The sequence below is a fragment of the Odontesthes bonariensis genome, chromosome 19, assembly GCF_027942865.1.
Source record: "Odontesthes bonariensis isolate fOdoBon6 chromosome 19, fOdoBon6.hap1, whole genome shotgun sequence".
In the NCBI taxonomy this organism is placed as follows: domain Eukaryota; kingdom Metazoa; phylum Chordata; class Actinopteri; order Atheriniformes; family Atherinopsidae; genus Odontesthes; species Odontesthes bonariensis.
Window position 1 is genome coordinate 15,855,904 of NC_134524.1, and position 23,777 is coordinate 15,879,680.

The 23,777-nt window shown below is 41.3% G+C and overlaps 2 protein-coding genes across 3 annotated transcripts in view; one reads left to right on the forward strand and one right to left on the reverse strand.

Annotated features, from left to right (window-relative positions):
* hspa12b (heat shock protein 12B) overlaps positions 1-2,715 on the reverse strand; it is a 28,346-nt gene extending 25,631 nt beyond the window's left edge. Inside the window, exons 1-2 of the mRNA XM_075450776.1 lie at positions 2,675-2,715; positions 485-524 (exon numbers count right to left, since the gene is read on the reverse strand). The gene's annotated coding sequence lies outside the window, so the exon portion shown is untranslated. The remainder of the gene's footprint in view (positions 1-484; positions 525-2,674) is intronic.
* A 1,042-nt stretch (positions 2,716-3,757) lies between these two features.
* Positions 3,758-22,839, forward strand: paip2b (poly(A) binding protein interacting protein 2B). 2 transcript variants are annotated; one of them, XM_075450705.1, is made up of 4 exons: positions 3,758-4,016; positions 19,056-19,222; positions 20,333-20,515; positions 20,634-22,839. In XM_075450705.1, exons 2-4 carry the CDS (start codon positions 19,067-19,069, stop codon positions 20,688-20,690), a joined length of 396 nt encoding a protein of 131 aa, XP_075306820.1. In that variant the 5' UTR covers positions 3,758-4,016; positions 19,056-19,066; the 3' UTR covers positions 20,691-22,839. The 2 variants fall into 2 exon arrangements, with proteins under 2 accessions (XP_075306820.1, XP_075306819.1); XM_075450704.1 differs by lacking the exon at positions 3,758-4,016 and adding an exon at positions 12,311-12,468.
* Positions 22,840-23,777: the final 938 nt, after the last annotated feature.

The window sequence follows — 23,777 nt, forward strand, 5'->3', positions numbered from 1 at the left end:
ACCACTGCAAGCTAACTTTGGTGAAAGCAGTGAGGAAAGCAAGCTGCACTCAAATGCAAATAGAAATCTGCTTTTCCAGGCTAAAAAATGACAGTAATATTAACATATGTATACGTAATAACAGTGATCCATATGCAGATCCACAAATCACAGGTGAATTGTTAGACGATGAATGAAAATCTGCATGAACTGTACAACCACTAGTTCTTGTTTAAACTGAACACACTCAGTGCAGGCTGAGCGTTTAACAGGTCTTCAGCGGTGAATGAAAGCAGGACCTCTCGCAATAAGCACCTGTGAGTGCAGGACTATTGAGTTCCTGCAGAAAATAATGAAGGCAATATTGTACCTTTGTGTGTGTGTGTGTGCGTGTGCTAACATGCTACTTCCTCTTTAAGTGCATGTGAGGGAGTGTCGCCAGTTCCAGCATGTGCATATTCATGCAAATGTGCGTCTTTGTGTGAGTTGCACTGGAGTAACTCACCAGTGTAGCCTGGGGTGGGGACCCAGAGCCACAGGAAAGCCTGGGGTAGAAGATACACACACATATATTAAACATGGCTGCTCTCTGACCGTGGAGTCTGGGCTATTGTGTAATAAAAAACAGGGTTAGCAAGAGAGAGAGGCACAGGAAGGGAACTTATGATTTATGATTCAACAGCAAAGACGAAGAGTGAAATTTATAACAGAGGGGACTGAGGGAAACAGGGGGTGGGCAGGTGGGGGAGTGTAGCAGCACTGGAGAGAAGAAAAATGGGGGAAAAGAGTTAAAGAAGAGATAGTTTTCTTCTTTGCATCACTGAGACTTTCCATTACAGATTTATACTTTTCTCAAGTCTGTCTTAAAACAACAGTCAGACTGAAGCAGTAATTGTTCGATGTATCAATGTCTTATTTTAACTGCCACTGTTTAAATATCCTTTTGTCATATGTTGTCAGTATAAGTGGCAGACGACAGAGTCATCCTTTCTAACTGTTGAGTTTTCAGGATTCATACGACGGGGGTCTCTTCAAAAAACATACGGCCATAATCAAGAATTATTTGTTCCTCTTCTGATCTTAGCAGGGCGAAGCTGTCTGCGATAACACAAAGTGGAAGAAAAGGGTCGGCAGAAGAAAAACCTCAGTGTTCACACGAGGGACCTGACTTTTGTTTTAAACAGGCAACCCGGCACATTGTCAACCTCTCCTTTAAATCCCTAATTAGCCAAAAATGGGCAAAAACTGTTTGTTTATATACAAGAGCGTGAAACCCACTCAAACCACAAAACATATTCAACTAATGGGCACAAAGATGCCTTTTGTGTGTGTTTTATCACAAGGAAACATGCCATTTATACAAGCCTTTGTGCATTAACAAGGACAGATATCACAGAACACTCTGGAAAATCAGCTGCAGACTGACACACGCACTGAGTTTCAAGTGAACATCTGGTGCTCTGAATTTAATGTCCCCGTCTCTTTCTCAGCACATACACACATACATGCATCTTGAATCCAGCTGAAACAATCCAGATATAAAGTAGCAAGCTGGAACTCTGTTACAGAAAGAGGCTTTTTTAGTGAAGTGGGCTTTCTGTGAATCTTATTGCCCAAGCAGTGTCGAGTGGAATGTACACTAACCATCAAATACGCAGATTGAACTCTTAAGAAGAAGGATGCAATAGAAATTAGCCACAAAACAGACCCTGATGTTGCACTGTGTTAAAAAAAAGGGATGAAAATTATGAGCACAGCATTTCATCAAATGTTATGATTTCCCTTATGGACCTTTGCTTAATCTATTACTATTTACTCTTAGACGGCTTGCCCTTCAGCACACATTTGAAGGGATGGGGGTTGGACCTGAATTTTATTTCCGTAGTTCTCCTCCCCTTGGATCCATATTTCATCAAGTGGGTATTTTATAAACGGTCTAGGTTGTACCCTGCCTCTAGCCCATGGCAGCTGGAATAGGCTCCACCCCTCCACGACCCTGAATTGGATTAAGCGGGTATAGAAAATGGATGAATGGATCTTGTATACTGTCCACACTGTGTGCTACAGTCGCCCTCCTCTGTGATTTTAGAGTAATGCACCCTATTGTTTCTTGCTTAATGCAGCTGAAAGCTGTCAGCATGTATTGCTCGTTTCACAGCTTTAACCCTTTAAAGCTGACAGTGCACTTTAAAAAAAACAGTGTCTGAAAACCTGAAAAATGTTTAACAGCGGCCTCCAAAAACCTCTGGTTTTGACTATTATGTCAATACATGACAGCATTTCCAAAGAAATACGTGAAACAAGAGTTTTATTTATTCACTTTTATTGTAAATAACTGCCTTTGCTCTGATGTAAATCTGCATTTTCAGACAAATCATGTGTTTTCAGAATTGTTACATCATATGTAACACGCTCACATCAAATCAGGCAAATAAAGGGAGAAGTTCGGATTTGTAAGTTCCGATCTGAAAGAGAGACACAAACATACATCTGGTCCAAAAGGGTTAAGGGGGGGTGGGGAAAAGTTGCAAAAGAGCAAAAAACCTGATGAAGTGTTAAATCAAAGCATTAAGAAACGGAATATAGACCTTTGCTTTTGAACTATACATCTGTTTTAGATATAGGCTATGCTATCTAATTCACGTGGGATTAAAGTGCATTATCTGTAAGTAGGTGCGAGGTAACATTTATTTACCTGACCAGGAAGGCTCAACTGACATACAAGATCTCTTCTTCCAGGGAGTCTTAGCCAAGACTGCAACCTAAGACACAAAATTACAACAATTTCACATAAAAGTTTCACTTCAAAGAACACAATTTCAAGCTAATATGATATAAAATGACGCAAGGGTTAAAAAAAAGCAAAATATCTAGATCTTGAGATACCTTTAAAAGTATGTATAGAAGGGAGTGTCTGTAAGCCGACTGTATTTTGAAGCTCTCTCCAGGCCATAGGAGTCCAAAAGGTAGAGGTGGTTTTACCAGACCTGAGTGCAATCCTTGGAACATTTAAAATCATACTACATCTAGGATCATCTCTGCTGATGTGATATCACAGAAGGCTGGAATGAGGAAGTAATTGGGCAATTTACCAAGTGGTTAACAATATACTGTATGTTCAAACACTTATTCTTAGCTCTACAGACCTGCACCAGGTTACGGGGCTACTGCAGGTTATCTTCATAGTTAGTTGTGCTGTTTTAATGCCACTTCGCAATGTTCAGTGCCAAACACGCAGTAAAATATGGCAATTTCGTTTCACACACTCAAACTTCCACCTAATGACCTCATCTAATCAGCAATGATCAATAAAGAACTACAATAATGTGTTTTTGCTTTCCTCGAGTAACGCAAATTTGTTGAATTATCCTGCGGTCATTACGACGTACCTTTTTAAAAATTGTGAGTGTATGGAACAAGGTTTTGAAAGTATGAGCTTTCCTCACACTTAAAGCATGCACACACACGACTGCTTTCTCTCACATATGGTCTCTGAGACTATCGTCTCGTCATCTATCATTCACATCCAAAAAACCCTTTAAAAGCACAAAATTGGAGCTTCGTCTTCTAATGAAAGGTCAGACCTCGTTACGTTGTCAAATATTAACTGGTCCTATTGATTTGCAAAAAAACGGCAGTGGTAAAAAAAAAAAGAAGCTGTATTTTGTTTACCTACGTGAATGGAGAGGCAAAGGCGGAGCGTGTGCTTATTTGGGCCAATAGTCTGTCAAGGCATAATTGATTGACGTTGAATTCAGCCAATGACTGAAGGGTACAGCTGTACAAGCGCGGTTACGACCCACCGTTTTTTTTCCCTCTCAACGAGGCAGAAAAACAGTGGATTTATCCGTGTTCACCAAATAACACGAACAAACCGATCAAGTAGACTAGTGTTTATACAGCATATCGAAGATAACTGGAGGAATTTCGTTGCAGTGTGGCCTTCTTGTGACATTTGGACCGGAAAACAGCGGTTTGCCCTCCGACAGCTGGCTTGCGGATCTCCCCCCCTCCCTGTTAGCACTTGAAGTTCAGCGGTGAGTATGTTCCTTATTGGTGCAGAAAAAACAATGTTGCTAGCTTCAATGAAAACAACAGCAAGACGGTTATAGCGTAAACAAAGCAAAGGAATGCAGCTAAGGTCATCTGTTTAATGTACTTGCATTTATTTCTGAATAACGCAGCCTCACATTTTAGTCGGGAAAGAAAGAAGGAATATTGTGGCCAGACAGCTCAAGAGGTTAAACATTATTAAGAGTAGTTGTACTAGGGTGAACTGCAGCATTTTGAGAACCCGTCGCGTATTTGAAAAGATGCTTTTTTTTTTTAAATGATAGATCAATATCTTTTCTGTAGCTGTACACATTGGTGCGAACAGTAGACTGTACTGAACAGGACTGATCTGAACGGTTTATTCCTTCTGAAAGTAAATCAAAACCTATTCATATAAATTTATCAAAATATTCGGAGGTGTTTTTAAGTCTCTAAGCCACGCAGGCATGTGTGTCTCTGAGGAAGAGTGAGGAAGAGTGTGTTCACATGCTGCATTCAGGTACCCATTCCGGCGCCGATTTTTAGAAAACCGTGGCTGTGACGTGCATTGCTGAAGTCATTTACCAATCAGATTGAGGCCATGTCCACACGTACATGACTATGTATATGTTCTTGAAAAGTCCAGCATACCAGCTCTGCTCTAAAAAATAATTTCTGTCCACATGGGAACACAAAAATACAAGCAAGACAACACAAGCTCATCAATGGCAGATGTATGGGGTAAGAAATCGGTCAAAAAGAAACGTGCATCCGTGCAAGTAATCCACGCATATTTGGGAAATGTGTGCGTCTTTGGTTGTAGTTGAGCATAAAATAAATATGTGCAATCTCTAAAAATGAGTCCATCTGTGTTTATAATGGGTTGTGTTTTGATATTTGTCAAAATACGAATTGAAAAGTTACGACATCAAAAAGTTACGAATTGAAAAGTTACGAATACGAATTTCTCAAGTGCAGGAAAGGGGACAAAAATACGTCATCGCTGACGTCATCACGTCACAGGCATCACCAGCAGAAGAAAATTCGATCACCCCATCAGTGCAGCCGGTGATACTAGAACATATTTTGACTTTGACCACAGTGCGGACTCTATATTACTCTATATTTACTATACTATACTAGTAAATATTTACTGGATTGCGTTTGTGATTTAAAGCATGACACAACAAGGGGCTTCAGCAGCGGATGAACCTGTAAGTTAAATATATTTTCCCATTATTTTTTTTGTGTATGAAATGCGCTGTGAATAAACTTAAAGCTGTACGTCGTCCTCCTGTTCAGCAATCGTAGTTTATTAGGATAGCCTATACATTTGATTTTGCATGCACTTGTCAACTTAATCCTACCATTACTTGTCACAATTTCCCCTCTTATGTAGGATTTAAGTGGTTACCACCATGAACTACCTCCCCTACCTAGATAAACGTGCCGAGTTTATTCACAGCGCATTTCATACACAAAAAATAATGGGAAAATATCTTTAACTTACAGGTTCATCCGCTGCTGAAGCCCCTTGTTGTGTCATGCTTTAAATCACAAACGCAATCCAGTAAATATTTACTAGTATAGTATAGTATAGTATAGTAAATATAGAGTAATATAGAGTCCGCACTGTGGTCAAAGTCAAAATATGTTCTAGTATCACCGGCCGCGCTGATGGGGTGATTGAATTTTCTTCTGCTGGTGATGCCTGTGACGTGATGACGTTAGCGATGACGTATTTTTGTCCCCTTTCCTGCACTTGAGAAATTCGTATTCGTAACTTTTGAATTCGTAACTTTTCAATTTGTGTATGTAATTTTTGATGTCGCAACTTTTCAATTCGTATTTTGACAAATATCAAAACACAACCCATTATAAACACAGATGGACTCATTTTTTAGAGATTGCACATATTTATTTTATGCTCAACTACAACCAAAGACGCACACATTTCCCAAATATGCGTGGATTACTTGCACGGATGCACGTTTCTTTTTGACCGATTTCTTACCCCATACATCTGCCATTGATGAGCTTGTCAATTCACCCATACAGATGCACAGGGCCACAGAGGACTGTACATGTTTTACTTGATTTGGTTTTTGTGTGACAGACACTTTGTCCTCAAAAACGTCCCATTAATTGGAGTTCTGGTGATTCAAAGTTGTTGACGTGTTGGATTATGCAGAAGTAGTTGTATTTAAATGGATGAATATTTCTTCAGTCAGACTGAAATCATTATAATTAGATGAAAGCATATGTGTTTTACGTGGATACTGAGATTTGATAAGCTGTGCAGCCTCTACTGTTCATTCAGCAGATGGAGATATATCACATCCTGTAAATTATTTTTGGGATTCTGCTGCTCCTTCTAAAGGAGCATCAAACTCAGTGGCACACATAGGCCTCCTTCTGGTGTCTATAAGCAGGAGGAGAGTGTAAAAGTGTATTCTAAAAGTCTGGTTTTGTACCAACACAATAACAGATTTTTGTATACTGTCATGTAAGCGTCTTTAATGTTGTCCTTGTTGTATATACATCAACACTGCAAACCTTGTTTCTAAATATCCTCCCTGGACTCATATAAAAGGCTGGGTCAAGAGGTAAATCTATATGGTATTTCATGATTATGAAGGAAAGCTTAGTGAAGTGTCTGTCAAACTCCACAGAAATTGTGTAAAATCTTTGGTCCTTGAAGGAGCTTCCAGCATAAAGCCTGGAAACCTGTGGTTATCTGCTAGCCTGGCTGACGCGTCCACAATCTCGATGAGATGGTGGTCTGGGAACTAGGTGTGCATTTCCTCGTATTTGAGGCGTGGTTTACGAATGCCTAGAGCCGTTTATTGGGCGCTACGAATGTCTATCAAATGGCGTCTGGTTCTTCCCATGCTGCTTTGCGCACGATACATAGCCAATTGTATCACTTATACCAGATGACGACAGAAATTCGACGAGGAAGAAGAAGAAAAAAAAGTAAAATAAAAGTAAACTTGCGCTCTAAGCTACTTAAAACACTTTCTAAGGCTGCATTGAACGGTAACGTTGTGTCCGCTGCCATGTTGGATTAACACTCTACAAGCTTCCGTGTAGCGCATAGACGCCGTCATCGTCTTGCTTCCCCCCCCCCCCCCCCCCCCGTTCTGTGATTGGTTCCCAAACTGAGGCAAAAATAAGGGTGGTGGTTTCCAGGCTGCCTTTGCAGTGAGAATGAAATCGCGCGCAAAGCAGCATGGGCATTCCCAGGCTAGTTATCTGCAGCAATTGCACCAATTTGTGTTTAAAGTAATCTCAGCGATAACACGTGCCACAGGGGATGTGTTGATTTTCACTCTTGTATTTTATTGAACATTTTTTTAAATTTCTGGTTTGGTTGGAAGAAACGACTTGATGCCACGCTGTGCTTTGTTGTGACTTTTTTTTCGTCGTTCCCGGAGACTTTCTACACTGAAACTAATTAATCAAAACAGGCTGTTTTCTATATTTACTCTCACGTGTTGTCGCTGAACGAAAAAGTAATTTCACATTTTCAAGGAGGTCAGCTTATGCCTGCTGTCTCTAAAAAGTTCAATCCAGGTTTAAATGTATTTCCAGTCACAGCAGCTGTTTCTTTAATGTAATTGTTCAAATCATAAGAGCTGGGGTGCAATTCTGTGTAAGTTTGAAATAAAAATGGAAAGCAGTTATTTCCTAAATCCCTTTAACCTTGTGTTTGATCGAAAAATGCAAAACCTCCATTGTTGAAACTGAGAAATTTCGAAATTTTCTCATTCATTGAAAAACACTTGCCTCTTTTCTAATTGAATCAAGCAAGAGTTTTTTTTATTAATTTTTTTTATTTTACAGTATTTGGAGGAGGGGCATGTTCAACAAGCTCTAACATCTAGCATTAGCCCTTTTCACAAGTTTCACAAAGTGATATGAAATAGTGTGGAGACTCCGCCTACTCTGCACACCGTTTCGGTTTGTAAATGCCGCAGACTCACTCTATAAATAGAGAGATATATATAAAAGGATTGAGTTTGCGGCTGAAGGGGGTGGCTGGGCTCAGCCTTAAGGCGGTAGCATGGTTGCCACGTCTGTCACGGCGGTGGCGGACCGTGACGTCAAAATGACGTTTCAGGCATGGCGCTTCCCTTGAAAAGACGGCGCAGCGCGTTGTCGTGCACCAGTCGATTTTTGTAACTTGGCGGCGCCGAACACAACGAACCGGATGGACCGATGTGAGACCAGGCTCAGTGAGGAGGTGCGTTTGTACAGGCAGCTGTACGAAACTGCAGTGAAACAGCACAGGGACCAAGTAAACTCCCCAAACTGGTGCACAGAGATTGGCAGAACTTTTGGGAAAGAGGGAGAGTTCTGTAAGAATGTGTGGAAGAAGCTACGGGACAGATACGTGAAGGCAAAGAAGAGGGCAGAGACTCTGTTGATGCCGGGGGCTTCAGACCTTCACCTCTTTTAACTGAATTAAAAAATTAAAATGATCCGAAAACTGCAGCAGTATCATTAATTACAGTATTCCTGCTCTTGACAGCGGCATTGTTTTCTTCTCCACTTTCGTGGTTGTAGAGTAGAGGTAACCTTTACGTAGCAGCGCCACCTCTGTGACGGAGAAAATTGCAACCACTGACGCGCAACGACTTGCACCACTATATAGGGTCCTATGGCGGGCACGAACTCGTGACGTAATCAACACCGCTCGCGCGAGCAGACGCGGCAACCATGCTAGAGCCCTTAGGGATAGGAGGAGGAGCTCGGACATCCAGAGGGAACTCTGGTGTAGAGCTGCTGCTCCTCTGCATCAAAAGGAGTCAGCTGAGGTGGTTAGCGTCTGGTTAGGAAACCTCTTTGTTGCCTCCCTTTGGAGGTTTGGAAGAGGCCCTCGGGCTGACCCAGAACTCATCCTTTCTGACCTGGGAATGCCTCGGGATCCCTGAGGAATGTCTGGGTTTACCTCCTGGATCTGCTGCCTCCGTGGCCTGACCTCAGATAAGCTGAAGATAATGGCTGCATGGATGGATGAAACGTACGTCACTAGGACGGCAGTTTTCCGTCGGAGGAGCTAATTTTATACCCAATCATGTTGCTGACTTGTGTCAACCATTCTAATTAGCTGCAAGACATTTTAACCTGTCTTTTTCAGCATGACGTGACATTTATTTATTTCAAATTTTTTGTTTCTGGCATCAATTCAGAGAGAGCGCACATTTTACAGAAAGCACCACCATTTCTCAGTTTTAACATTTCAGATGTTGTCCTTGCACTATTTCAGTCAACTATGGTGTTTAAGCATTCACAAACCATGGCATTTTGCTGCTTCAGCAGCTGTCAGTCACTCAATTAGTGTAACTAAGAACACCCAAGAGCTTCCAACCATAAAAGAGAGATGACATATAGTTCAGACTGTCGGGATACCTGCTGTTGATTTAGTAATTTTTTTTTAGAAAGTTCTCAACAGAAAACATTAAAGACTGTCTTTCCTTTGAAATAAACAGTGTGGGAATAGGGTCGATGATTTAAAGTGTTTTTCTGCTCAGAGTGCTTCAGAGTTGGATCTTTTTCAGAATAGAACTCATCATCTAATCGTGCACTTGAAGTTTCTGGGTAGAGTGGACTGGAAATACTTTTGCAGGATACAAACAGATGTTGTGATGCAGCTACAGTTCTGTTTCTGTCGTCTGTTTTAATGGCACTATATTCTTCTTTTTCTTCTGTTTTTAAATGAAAAATTAGTTGCAGTAAATAAGGCAGTGTCAGTCTTAAAGGTCCTATGGCATGAAAATAAATGGAGGCTTTTATATATTTTTATAGGCTTTAGTGGTCCCCTAATACTGTATCTGAGTTATTTCCCCCAAAATTCTGTCTTGGTGCAGAATTACAGCCAGTCCCAAAAATGAGCTTTCCTTAGGATCCTCAGAATGAGCTGTTTAGTGGGGGTGTGGCCTTACTTACGCCCGTGGTACCTTGCGCAAATGTTTTGTGAATCGCTATGGCACGTAGATGAAAACAAACAAATAAGTACACAACACTTGCGTTACAGTAAATGAGGTGTCCACTTGCATACCTCATGCTATTTAACGTTACATTAGCGACAGTGACCGAGCTATTAGCTGCACACCTAATGACACAGACAGACTGACCGTTTTGACTCTGGAACCATGAATAAATCATTATCCTGATGAAATGCACTGAATTTGCGGATTCATTCTTCTTCAGGAAGCTTGAAGTAGGGGGGTTTGGTCTAAAATGAGCGAGCTAACCATCTCATGGGCATGCAAACACCTCCAACAACCCAGTTGGCAGAGATAAGAGCTTGCAGATGCTATTAGCTGCATAGCTAACGATACAAACCCTTTCTTGTGGTAACAAGCTATGTAACTATACTGTACATACAGGAAAGCAACACAATTATAGAGCGTTAAATTACTTACTCTCGGGAATGAGATCCTTCCCCAAGTGAGGGACGAATGGAGCAGGAGATTAACAGGCGGATTGGTGCGGCGTCTGCAGTGATGCGGGCTCTGCAGCGGCCCGTTGTGGTGAAAAAGGAGCTGAGCCAGAAGGCGAAGGTCTCGATTTACCGGTCAATCTATGTTCCTACCCTCACCTATGGTCACGAGCTGTGGGTAGTGACCGAGAGAATGAGATCGCGAATACAAGCGGCCAAATGAGTTTCCTCCGCAGGGAGTCTAGGCTCTTCCTTATTGGGCTCGGTATTGGCCCAAGTTCTGAAAACATTCGTCGGTGAAATATTTGGCGCACACATACACAAATCTCTTCAGTTCTGTCGTCACTTTCCCAGAAAAAAACAAAATCTGTCCACTGGCTCTTTAGAGGTTCTGATGCAGGAGCTCTAAACAGATTTTTTACATCCATATACAGCGCAACGAGCTGGCCAAAGAGCTGTGGGCGGGAAAAGGCAGTTTTGGCATAGCCATATATGGGCTCTGGGTGGAAACAACCTCCACGTCATAAGCGGCGGCTTTCCCGATCAGGCCATCTGCATGGTCACATTTCCAAAGGCGGAGAATAATTTCCAGTGCATGGTTTAGGTCTATCGTCATTTTTAGCCACTGGGGGACCGCAGGCAGGCTAGAGGAACTCATATTAATGTTAGACAACCTTAAAAAGTGAAAATTTCATGCCATAGGACCTTTAAGATAGATGTATATTATCAGTTCACCTTGTGATATAATTAAGTATATTTTCCAATCTTAAAGGGATAGTTCGCCTCTTTTGACATGAAGCTGTATGACATCCCATATAGCAATATCATTTATGAACATTGACTTACCCCCCGCTGCGTCCTGTGAGCCGAATCCCAGCTGAGTTTTGCGTTCCACGAAGGTAGTCCGGCTAGTTGGCTAGGGTCAAAAAAATAAAGCGTTTTGCTTCTCAAAAAAATATCCGTTCAAAAGAGTAATACATTTGCATCACAAAATGTTGTCCTGGAAAAAGTCAGACCTCGCTTCGCTTGGCGCTATTTTTGCCTCCCTTGATATCAATGCGTCCAATGTAAAACTGTGCAGACCGAAGAGCAGACCCAGCAGTCCCCTGCTTCCGAGCAGTAAACACCGTAACAGGTGCGGCTATCGCTAGGTGGCTAGGGAGTGCTCGGTTTGCTCTTCGGTCTGCACTGTTTTACATTGGACGCATTGATATCAAGGGAGGCAAAAATAGCGCCAAGCGAAGCGAGGTCTGACTTTTTCCAGGACAACATTTTGTGATGCAAATGTATTACTCTTTTGAACGGATATTTTTTTGAGAAGCAAAACGCTTTATTTTTTTGACCCTAGCCAACTAGCCGGACTACCTTCGTGGAACGCAAAACTCAGCTGGGATTCGGCTCACAGGACGCAGCGGGGGGTAAGTCAATGTTCATAAATGATATTGCTATATGGGATGTCATACAGCTTCATGTCAAAAGAGGCGAACTATCCCTTTAAGATTTGATGAGCTCAAAGCAATCAGTTATTTTCCACTGTAATGGATTACATGAAACAAAGCTCGTCACACTGTTTCTGTGAAAACAAGTGAGTAATAAACCAGATAATTTTTTTCATGACATTCTGTTCAAAATCCTTAATTTCCATATCAGAAATGCAGTAGCAGTCAAATGGCTAATATCTGTGATTAGAAAACCACATCCCTCACATAAAAAAAAATCAAATCATAACAATGAAATCTGAACAATGTATCTGGTCGCTTGGGTTACAATCACAAAATAGTGACATTTCCGCGTTGCTATAAAGTCCGCGAACGCCCCACCAGACCACATGACCGACCTAGCTCTCTAACGATAGCACGGAGGCTAACAGGATTTAGCTAACTCGAGCTACGTTGCATCGCCGCACTGAGAAATCCCCACCGAGGAAACGACGAGGACGCACTCTTCGTTGTGCCCTAAAATTTGAGAAACGTTACGCTTCGAGGCAAACACCAACGGCACCATGCCAGGTAACGTTAACCTCTAAAAAGTTTGAATGTAAACGGCCCGTCGTGTTTTGTGTGTGAAGCTGTTCTAATCCCCGGAGCGGAGGCTTGTTTTGTTGACCTGCTTGAGGGATGCTGCCATGCTGTAGCAGCTTGCTAACTGGTCGCGGAGCTACTTTGTTTGGCCTCAAACATTTGAATAGTAACGCAGGTTGTCCACGGTGTTTTGTTACGAGTGACAATAGCTCACTACGTTCGTTTTTATTTGATACATTGTTTGCTGCGGTTCCGTTTTTGGGCTCCACGACTTGGAGAAAAACAGTTTTCTGAGCCTCAGCTCACTACCCTTTGTTGTTCATGGGATAGCTATCACCTTAGGCCCGTTCACTGACAGCACAGCTACCTGGGTCTATTTGCAGCCACTGCACTCTAGCCACTTAGCATTACCTCGGGTAAACCATTCAATCCTTTTCCCAACTCTTCAGGTGGGCCTGTACACCTGGTTTTAGCCCGTTAGCTTCGTGAAGACGTTAGCAAATAGTGAGCCACGACGACACAGCTCCTGTTACATACAACTGTTACATCATATTAGCAGTTATGAAGCTGTTTATCTTGAGCATTATTCTGCACAGTTTGTCTTGAACAACAACTGTTTCCCCTACCTTTCTGGTTCTCCAAGTTGAATCAATCAGTTTTTATGAGTTTTCTCATCCAGCTACAGCTACTTAAGTGTTATGTGATTCTCAAAAGATAAAAAATAAAAGAGAAAGTGTTTTATAGTTTTTCTCCCCCCAATTTAAATTGTACCAGTATCAAGGCTCATATTTTCATTATCGCATTGATTTAAGCTGTTTACAAAGTAAGGCCTTACTGTGGGTGTGCATTGTCAGGGACATTTTCTTTATACAATTTGAAATGGTCTGTCTCTGACGGTTTAGCCTGAAAAATGTTGGAAAAATTCAAAATGACTTGTCTAGGTGAAGTAGTGATGTATTTCAAGTTCGTCACCAAAGAAGTTTGTTACGAAACACCCAACCAAAAAGAAATGAGCAAGTTTTCCAAATGATTTTTCAGCCGCTCTTCAAACGCAAGTAGTTGATTAAAGATGGGCATCAGTTAGAAACGACATTTAAAATAGTTTTGACTCAATGTGAACGTCTCATTGTGAGAAATTTTAAAAAGCTGCAAAATTGGATAGATTGGCATTTATTAATGCATTCATTCATTTTTATATTCTGCGAGAGGCGTGGTTTTTCTTAGCAGATTGACACTTTGAATGGAAGGTTGGGTATGGGAAATATTCCCATCAGATTTAGCCATTTTTAAAAAAAGAAAAAAATTCCCCCCCCCCGTATTTTTATACCATCTCCGCGTGCTTCCGACAGAACAGAATCTTACCTTTTTTTTGTTTGTTTGTTTTTTTTGTTTCTTTCACCACTTTGGTTGATCAAATGGCCCTCTGTCTGCAAGCACAGAGGATGCACAGGGTTGGGCTTTGCTAACTAAATATTACATGGTGACCAGCACACGGTTATGCAACATGATCATCTGAAGTATGACACATGTTGTACATCATTGTACACTTCTCGCCATTCGTCCTTTTCTTTATCCAGGCTCACCTGAGTGTAGGTTTCCTGAGACATTTCAGATATTTTGAATGGAAATGCAGCTGAGTTATTTCTCTTTATGATTGATCTGTGGTTATAGTTTAATAAGTTTTAAGAATTTTTGCACAAGTTGTTGCCACGAAGGCCTTTTAAATTACCTTGCGTGTACTCTTGTATTGCCTGTCTTATTTTTTTTATTTTTTTTCCCCCACGGTGTCATTCATTTAAGAGCATCTAATCTAAAGCCTTCTCTGTTCCATAAAACGTTGTAGACAGTTGTAAAGATTAATTTCAAAGCTCTGGCACAAGTTTCAAACACGATTGTGCTCTAAACTTGCCGCGTTGTTTGATACTCTGTCCGTTTGACTCGTCTAACCCCCCCCCCCCCCTCTTTTATAGATTACAGCTCGTGTAAGTTATTGCACTGGATAATCAGACTACTTTATTGTTGTCCACAGACACAAACAGACGCACCTCTTCTTACTCTGTTAACCTGCTTAGATCACACGCCTTTATTGGAGCTCCTCTGAAAGACGGTATGTCCGTGCAGCCGTTGTGAGGAACGCAGCGCTCTGCCTCGGGCCGTACTCTGCTCGCACATGTTGATCCTGTAACATCGAGCGGCACAGAAACGCCATGAGAAAAAAACATTTTGCTCTGACTTTTGAAGCGGGACGTTTCAAGGTTTCTGATTAGGTGTACAAGTCGGTCCTTGAACGTTAAACATCGCAACAACGCTGTATCTGTCTGACCCTGGAGCGGTTGAGATCATCATCCCCCCCCCATCTCTCCACTGAGAGGCCACAGTTGAGTCATGAGTCTGATGCAGTTGGCTGGCAGTCAGGGGGGTTATGTCATTATTGTGGGCATGTTTAATTTATATATATATATTAGGGCTGTGACTCGATTAAAATTTTTAATCGCGTTAACTACAGGCTTTGAAATTAATTAATCGCATTTTAATCGCATATACTTTATCCTTTAGAAAATTAACATTTTCAACAATATTTCAACAAACACAGAACATATCCCTATTTGAAATCTGAATGTAGCATGCATGAAAACACAGTATATAGAATCTTGGATGTTAAGCTGCGTTGGGCCCCCGTTAGCTTCCACGCTAGCTGCTACATGTTCCGAGACACATAATGGCTCGGCGGCCAGCAATCGGATAAACCAATGAAGTAAATCAATCCTGTGAAATAATGAAAACAAGTGAATGAAACCTGCACTCACCCATTATGAAGTTAACTCTGCCAGCCCCATAATCTTCCCCCTGCTCAGCTAACTCCTTGACGTCGGGTATGGTTGGTAACGTTACGGCGGCTAGCATTAGCAACGAGGCTGCTAGGCTTGCTAAATCGGTAAGCATTAGGCTACTGAAGAAAGCTAGTCTTTTTAGCTACGTTATCTGTCAAATCACCGGAAGTTTTCATCGGAAGTACTCGCGCACACACAAAAGCTCTCTCCAGACATATCTTTCTTTCATTCCGCCCAGATGAAATTTAATGCCGCATGAAATATTGGCTACACAACGAGTCCCTCGTCAGCCCTCATCAGTACATTTCTGAGTGGGTGCGATCAGTCTTGCTTGACTTGCGTCCATCCGTCTGTATTTAAAAAAAAAAAAAAAAATTATAGTGTGCGATTAAAATGCGTTATTTTTTTTAACGCGCTAATATGTGTGTAGTTAATTAATCGAAATTAACGCACTAAAGTCCCAGCCCTAAAATATATATATATAATTTTTTTTATAGCAGAATCATAATAACACCACTGATCCTCTCTACTCTAGTCAGTGTATTTTCTTCAAATAAATTGTTTATTTACCTGAACATTCAGCTGTCATTGTCATATTTAACAACCCAAGTTTTTTATATATATATATATATATATATATATATTTTAAAAGCTCTTTATCAGCATCTCTGTATTACAGATCTATTGCTTTAGTGGGTGGTTTTTCGGTCGTGACAGTTAAGTATATATTAAAAGGGGTGGGAAGGAAAAGTTGGGTGTTGCATTGTCATAAGAATTCCTTTTGGTTTGGATGCGGTCCAAATGCAATCAGTGCACGAGCAGTGCGGAGAAAAGCTGAAAGTGACCGCAGGGACGCACAGTACTTTCAGGGCAGGTGTGAATGTATTTCTGTGTGATCTTGCCAAATTATTGGGATCGCATTTTAAATTTAGATGGGAATGTATTATTAAAGTTGGGGGCTTTCCCCCTAAAGGCAGCATTAGGATATGGGGAACTAGATGTGTTGTAGAGTTTCTTTTTCACTTTCTCTACGGATTTTCCCAGTCACTGAATATATTTACTCTCCTGCTTCTCTACTCTTACTTAGCTGAGCTTAAAGACTGTGGAAATATTGTTGGCTTTGCCGTTTTGTGGACAGCAACCTACCTTTTTTTTTTTTTTTTGTGAGTTTTTCTGACCTTTAGTGGCTCTCGAAGGCATCTGAAAGCCACAGGACAGGCGCGTGTCGGGCCCGTTGCTTCTGCATTACAACACGGAGCACAATTGCATGATGACTCACTTTGTTTGCCTTGATTGCATCATGTGTTGACATCTGCATGTGAACTCACAAATGTTGTACTGGCAAACCACTGGAGCGTTTCTTTGCATGCACATGTAAAATTAAATCCTACTTCAACATATAAATGAAAATGGTCGGTCATAAATCTTATTGGGCAGCCGTGTGTTTTGACCCATGAATGTCTGAGGAGCCTCTTGTAAGATTCTTATTTTAATCCCTGCCTTTTCCTAGCCTGGCTCTCACGCAGACCCTTCGTGCTTCGTGCATCTTCGTTACACTTCGTGAGCTCACACGAGGGTCTGGGCGCGCCTTGTTGAGCCCGAAGTCTTCGGTTACCCCATAAACGGGCCCGCCTCTATGCCTAGATCCAATCACAATCGTGGGGCGGGGTGTTAACAGGTATGACGTAGCATCCGGCGCGACAACGAACACAGTCAAACACAGTACGACAACAACGATGTCGGCACGGATGCAAGAGCATGGACTCAGCTTCGATTCGGCGGTTTCGACGGTGTTATCTAAACTACCACATATCAATTCTTTAAAAGAGGAGCATTTACCGTCATTGCCGGACGATTAGCTGCTGCTAGCTCCTGCTTTGCTCGCTGCTGTTGTGTTTTGTTTATTTTCCACCACAGACCGAGAGACTGGTCGCGCTCCAACGCGTCACGTCCGCTTTCGATATGATTGGTCGAAGTAGTACGTGACACACACATTGAATTCTCCAATCAGGTTCGAGAGGTTTTTGAATACAACCCCCGCCTACTCACAGCAGAGAACAGCTAGGCAACCGACAAAATTCCAGATGGATGAGAAACATCCATCTGCGTGAGAACCAGGTTAGCCTTTTCCAGCTTTGCGGCTCTTTTGTTTGTGCTCGTATGAAGGGAAATGAGATTGAAGTTGTTTCTGTAGTTCCTCTTTCTATTGGCAAAAACTGATTTATAACAGGTGCCTGTGTGCAACACGGGCCGTTTACTGCAGCTCTGCATTTTCCCAACCTAGGAAAACTATTGACTGTAAATAGGGAACGCCAAAGAATGTTCTTCTTCCTTCAGGTGTATTTGTGCTCACAGGCAGATTATTTTTAGATAAGAAAGAGCCGCGTTGACTTGCATCAGTGTGCTGAGCAGTATCCGTCCACTAGTGCTGGGCGGTATGACCAAAAATACATATCACGGTTTTTTTTTTTTCATGCATAATTAGGTGTTCACAGCATTTTCTACAGATTGAGAACAGAATTAAAAATTCTTCAAAATAATTCCTTCGTTAATAATTGGTCACACAGAACTTTATTGTATTAATATTCACATCTTCATTGTAAACAAATTAATAACATAGCTAATTACACTGGTCGGACTGTTCAGCTCTGTTTCAGACTGATACCTCCGGTTCAGGCTGCTCCTCATCCTCAACACGCACGTTTCTCTTTCAATCGCGGAAAATATTTTTCAATACTCATCTGGATTGAAGCAGCAAACATTCAGTGTAAGAGTTTAAAAAACCTACTTTATTTGATTCACAGCTGCTAGTGTTTAGACCTCGACAACCCAACTACATTTTTTTTTTTTTTTTTTTTTACGGCAAACTTGCGACTAGTTAACTTTATAAAGAAGGCGTAATGGCTTGTTTGCTATGGGACGGGACGGGACAACATTGTGTTCAAAATATAAAATATTTTTATAGGACTTTTTAATGGGAGCTAATCTAACGCAGCGCTGAAGCTAGCAAGCTTCCATGCTTCCAGGGATGATCTCGCTGATGGAGACACACGCGGTGTGCACGGAGGGGAGGGGCTGTGTGTGTGTGTGTGTGTGTGTGTGTGTGTGTGTGTGTGTGTGTGTGTGTGTGTGTAGGCTATGTGAGAGAGACGCATGACTGACAGAGACGGAGGGAGAGCAGGGAAAGGATATGCAGCTTAACGAATACCAGTATTTTTTAAATAGCGTTAAAAATAGACAGTAAACATGCGTGTTTAGAAGCGCAACACTGAAAAAGGGTCCCGTCTCAAACAATGTCGCGCGACGCAGCGTTCCCCCCGTTGTGTAATCAAATACACCGGTATGGCGGTATATTAAAAATTCATATCATAACGAAATTATAAACCGGTATTCGGTGTGAACCGGTATACCGCCCAGCACTACCACTTTTAGTAGTGTTCGTCTTGGATCCGGGCCTGAAATAATAAAGCCTTGTTTGAAATGGGACATTGTAAATTTGACAGTTGATAAGAACTAGCTGTGGCGAGTCGGATGGATTAGAGTCCACCTTTTTTAATTGGCTTCAAGAAATAAAGACCACCAAGCACACATCGTCTGACATTTTTGGATCGTCTGCTTACAGAAACGATTGTGGCTTTTTTTTTTTTTTTTTTTTTTTTTTTCTTTAAAGAGTTTAGAGCTGAACTAAAAACAATAAAATGAGCACCAGCAGTAACCCTTGTCTGTAATTGTGTTGTCATGCAGAACCGGCTGAGATGAGCGGTCCAGAGGTGGCCAAGACACCAGGAGGCGGGGCTCCAGGAAAGGAAGGAAAAGAGCCAGTGGCCAACGGGCATGCAGGAGAGAGCACGGACACCAACCCATTTGCTGAGTACATGTGGATGGAGAATGAGGAGGAGTACAACAGACAGGTATGTGCACATACTGTCAGTGTTATGACACCCAAAACAGTCCTTTTTAATGTTTATAGTTGATTAATTCAGATTTTAAGAATGGTTCAACGTAGTGCTGGGCGGTATACCGGTTCACACCGAATACCGGCGATTACGCCTTCTTTATAAAGTTAACTAGTCGCAACTTTGCCTTTAAAAAAAAAAAAAAAAAAAAAAAAAAATGTAGTTGGGTTGTCGAGGTCTAAACACTAGCAGCTGTGAATCAAATAAAGTAGGTTTTTTAAACTTTTACACTGAATGTTTGCTGCTTCAATCCAGATGAGTATTGAAAAATATTTTCCGCGATTGGAAAAAGAGACGTGCGTGTTGAGGATGAGGACCAGCCTGGACCGGAGGTATCAGTCTGAAACAGAGCTGAACAGTCCGACCAGTGTAAATAGCAATGTTATTAATTTGTTTACAATGAAGATGTGAATATTAATACAATAAAGTTCTGTGTGACCAATTATTAACGAAGGAATTATTTTGAAGAATTTTTATTTTAATTTTTAATTCTGTTCTCAATCTGTAGAAAATGCTGTGAACACCTAATTATGCATGAAAAAAAAAATACCGTGATACTGTGAAAAAATACTGTGATATGTATTTTTGGTCATACCGCCCAGCACTAGTTCAACAGGAGTTGATGTGTTTTCTCCTCCTTCTCCCCCCTCATCCTTTTTCTCTCAACCTGAAGTCCTTCAAGTTTAAGATTATCTTGGAAAAAAACTCATCTGGGGGAAATCTGTGTCTATGATCTGTTTTTGTGGATTCTTTACAAACATCAAAACCTTGATTACATTCTTCTCAGGCCTGTTTAGGCTTCTGTACTGTATCAAAATCTGTGTTGGACCATATAAAATGTTAAGCACTGAAAAGGTTTGAGGTCCTTTAGAAACTGTTGTATTGTTTAGATGGTGGGAAAATCAGAAGATCCCCTCAGTACTTATTTTGGTCACAGTTACAGGGAGGAACAGGTTGTTCATATAAAAGTTGTGAGATGAAACAAAAGTCACCAGCCAGAGTTGGACTGATGACATTTCTGATTGGTTATTCAGTAAAATATTATTATTTTTTTCTCCCTTTCAGGTGGAAGAGGAGCTGTTGGAGCAGGAGTTCTTGGAGCGCTGTTTCCAGGAAATGCTGGAGGAGGAGGACCAGGATTGGTTCATCCCTTCGCGTGACCTCAACAACCAGGGAGTGGGGCAGCTGCAGCAGCAGCTCAACGGCCTGTCGGTCAGCGATCACCACAGCAACCTGGAGGAAGTTGCGGTGAGTCGGACATCTCAAACGTCACAAGATTTTTTATTTTTTATTTTTTCTTCTTCAAGATGAATAGTCAGTTTGGGGTTGAAGGATTGGTTTTCATGTTTCCTGTCTACTTCTGCAGAGGAAGAGCATCTTGAATCCCGAAGCAAAGGAGTTTGTTCCAGGGAAGAAATACTAGGAGTCCCCCTCACCCCCATGGAGCCTCCACGCGCACACACACCAGTCCTCACATATTCTCAGAGACTCTTGCGGCCTTGTCCGCACACACACTGATTCTCGTACACGCACGCACACACACACAGCCACACACTTGAAGTCAGTGGCGTGCCGAAAGGCCCGGTTGGGGGGTGGGGGGATTTTTTTTTTTTTTTTTTTTTTTTTTTCCTTTCTCTTTAATCTTTTTATTTCCTGTTTGTTTCTTGTAAACTGAGGGACATTGGGAACAGGGGTCGGGAGGAGGTGGTACCAGCACCGCCATTACTGCAGGCGCTAGCTCATCGCATTTCAGGTCATATGGTTGACGTTTACAGAGCACGTGGATCTCACTGAAGTTTCCTTGGAACTTGAGGCAGCTACCCAGGAGTGATGCCAGGACAAAAAGATTAAATTTATTTTTGACAAACATGCTAATTTGTATTCTTTCAAATTGGGGAGAACATCATCATCATCAGCAGGTTGAGGGGTTTCTGTGACGATGAGGTCAGAGGGGGACTAACATTCAGGGGACTTGATTGGGTTTCTGCCGCTGCTCTGTAAAGTCACCAGTCATTCAAATTGTTTCTCCTATGATGTCATGAACTTCCTGTGACATCACAACATCTTGCGCATCTAAAGATGCGGGTTTGTTATTTGTAACCGCAGCAACTCTGTTCCAAACCAAATACTGACCCCCACCCACCCTCCTTGCCATTTCATTTAAAGTGATTATAACAGATGTGGACAGATGTAAGCGTGGATAAGAATTTATTATTTTCCCAATTTATGTGGAAAATCCGGGTTTATCTTTTGTCCAGTGTATAGGAGCAGAGGCGGTGATTATCGTAATCATGCATGAAGTTAAGTTTGATAAGCAAAACGTGAGCAGAAAGGTCAACGTTTGGAAAACTCAGTTTTATCATTTTCATTGGCTCACAGTTTCATACTTTTAGTTCAGTTTGGATCTCTAAAGCGTTCAGCTTTGTTACAGGTGCAAGTATTTGGTCTGGAATGCAGTCACTGCCTCTTTCTGCTGGAACAGCCTGGTTTGTTCAGCATCAGATCAAGTTTCCGTTTTCAGAATCAGGTTTTCAAGTAGCCTCTCCTCAGTTTTTTTTTTTTGTTATTTTTCTTCTTTCCCCTCCCTTCCACTTAATGTTTTGGAGGATGAGGCTTTTTTTTGGTTGTTGTTGGTTTTTTCTCCCCCCCTCCTTGTTGTCTCCACTGCCTGTGGTGTCCATCAGTTGTTTGTTGGAGGAAACAGTGCAAAGAAGAGGGTGTCAGATTAACACAGTATGAAGCATGTGGTGGACAGTATTGCCTCCGGTCCGTTTTTGTCCCATCTGAGGACGCACTATTTTTCTTTCTTTCTTTCTTTTTTTTCTCGAAGTTCTCCTTTTAAAACAAATCTATGTAGTCTGGCGTCTCCTGAAGTGTCCCTCCCTAGTTGTTAGTATAACAACCATTAAATTGGGGGCCGGTTGGAAAGTAAAAAGAGAAGACGCACTTCATGAAATCCTTGTTCTCATCAGCTCTAATCCTGAATTATGAAGTCTTTTTTTTTTTTCTTTTTTTTTTCCTTTCCTTACTTAACCTCAGTCATGTTGGCTTTAAAAAAAATAAATAAAAAGAAAAAAAAATGTAAGAAAAGAAAAAAAAAAAAAAAAGGAGAGGCAGGATTGTCTAAATCTTCTGACCTTCATGCAACTGACCATAAACAGCAGCAATATTGAATTGGACTTCTCCTGGTGTTTGCACACTGAATTTTACTATCTGACGAGTAGCACTTCTGTCCACCCTTGCTGCTTTTCTGGATTTTCAGCGCGCCCCCTTAACGGTGCAGCAGAGACGGGGGGTGAAAACTAAGACGGGCAACAGTGTTGGACCACGGCTGTTTGAACGGCACCCTGGAAGAAGCTAATAGGAATGTCCGCCAGGTGGATTGTACAACACAAAATCATTTTTGGTGATTTTCTTTTTTTTTTTTCTTTTTTTTTTTTTCTTTTTTGTTTGAGTTCGGTGACAGAAGCTGTTTTAAAAAGGAAAAAAAAAAAAAAGTTCAGAAGACAGAGTATAAATTTCATTACAAATAAAAATAATGAAAAAAGATGAATAAAGATGTTAAAGACAAATGCAGTTTGGTCAGCATGGTTTTTTGTGTGTTTGAATGTACACATTTTGTTTGTGAAATTCCCGTCTGACAAACGGCTGCTAGCTAATTGTGTGTTGTTGCAAGTGTGGGCTAAACTCAATTTGGCTTCATTTAACTCCTCATTGAACCAAGTTATTATTTGGTAATCGGCACTGTTGGAAAAAAATGGAAAAATTCGACTTTAATGTTGTACTAGAAGGAACATTATGAAAATGACCAAAGTTAGATGAGTAGTTTGTGTATTCTTTAACTCATGTCTTATAGCGGGACTAAAGAAAAGAAGGAAAAACACTTCTAATACAAAATAAACTAGAAAAATGTTTGTGGGTTTAAATGATTTTTGGGTGATTCTGTCTTTATATATTTAAGGAAGATGGTGGTGCAGTGGCTTGCTTTTGCCAGAAGACGCCAGAGTTTGAACCTGCTGATCAGCTTTCTTTTAACATGTGGATTTCTTCCTGCAGGTTGAAGACATGCCTGTCTGAATAATTTTGTGTTTTCGCCCGAATCTATCCTGCCTGGGATAGTCCCAGTCCCTCTAATGCCCCTATGCAAGATGAAGAGGCTACAGCTGATCTGATGGAGGGAAGCTGCCAGGAACACAATATCCTTCGTTCCAGCCTTATGTCAGAAGTGTAACCTTCACGTTTTCAGAGGAAAAGTACTAAGTAAAAAAGGGCGTGATGAGCTCTTGAAATATCAAATGCCAAGAAATACCGTGGGGAAAGTTACGGGATGGACCCTTTTTTTTTTTTTTTTTTTTTTTTTAACCACTCACAGGACGGGGCATTACCTCCCAAACCCATCGACAGTTTCTGGAAGAAGTCTCAGGCCTCTGCAGCACCATGCTGCAAAAATGGTGAAATAACAAACTGGTTTAAATCCTTTTAACATCAGGATGACGGAGAGGAACCTGTT

What these genes read in the sequence shown, in the direction of transcription:
- paip2b (XM_075450704.1), top strand. An exon ending in AGGAGGAGTACAACAGACAG is followed by an intron (nt 19,223 to 20,332) that starts GTATGTGCACAT and finishes TCTCCCTTTCAG; the next exon opens with GTGGAAGAGGAGCTGTTGGA. An exon ending in GCAACCTGGAGGAAGTTGCG is followed by an intron (nt 20,516 to 20,633) that starts GTGAGTCGGACA and finishes CTACTTCTGCAG; the next exon opens with AGGAAGAGCATCTTGAATCC.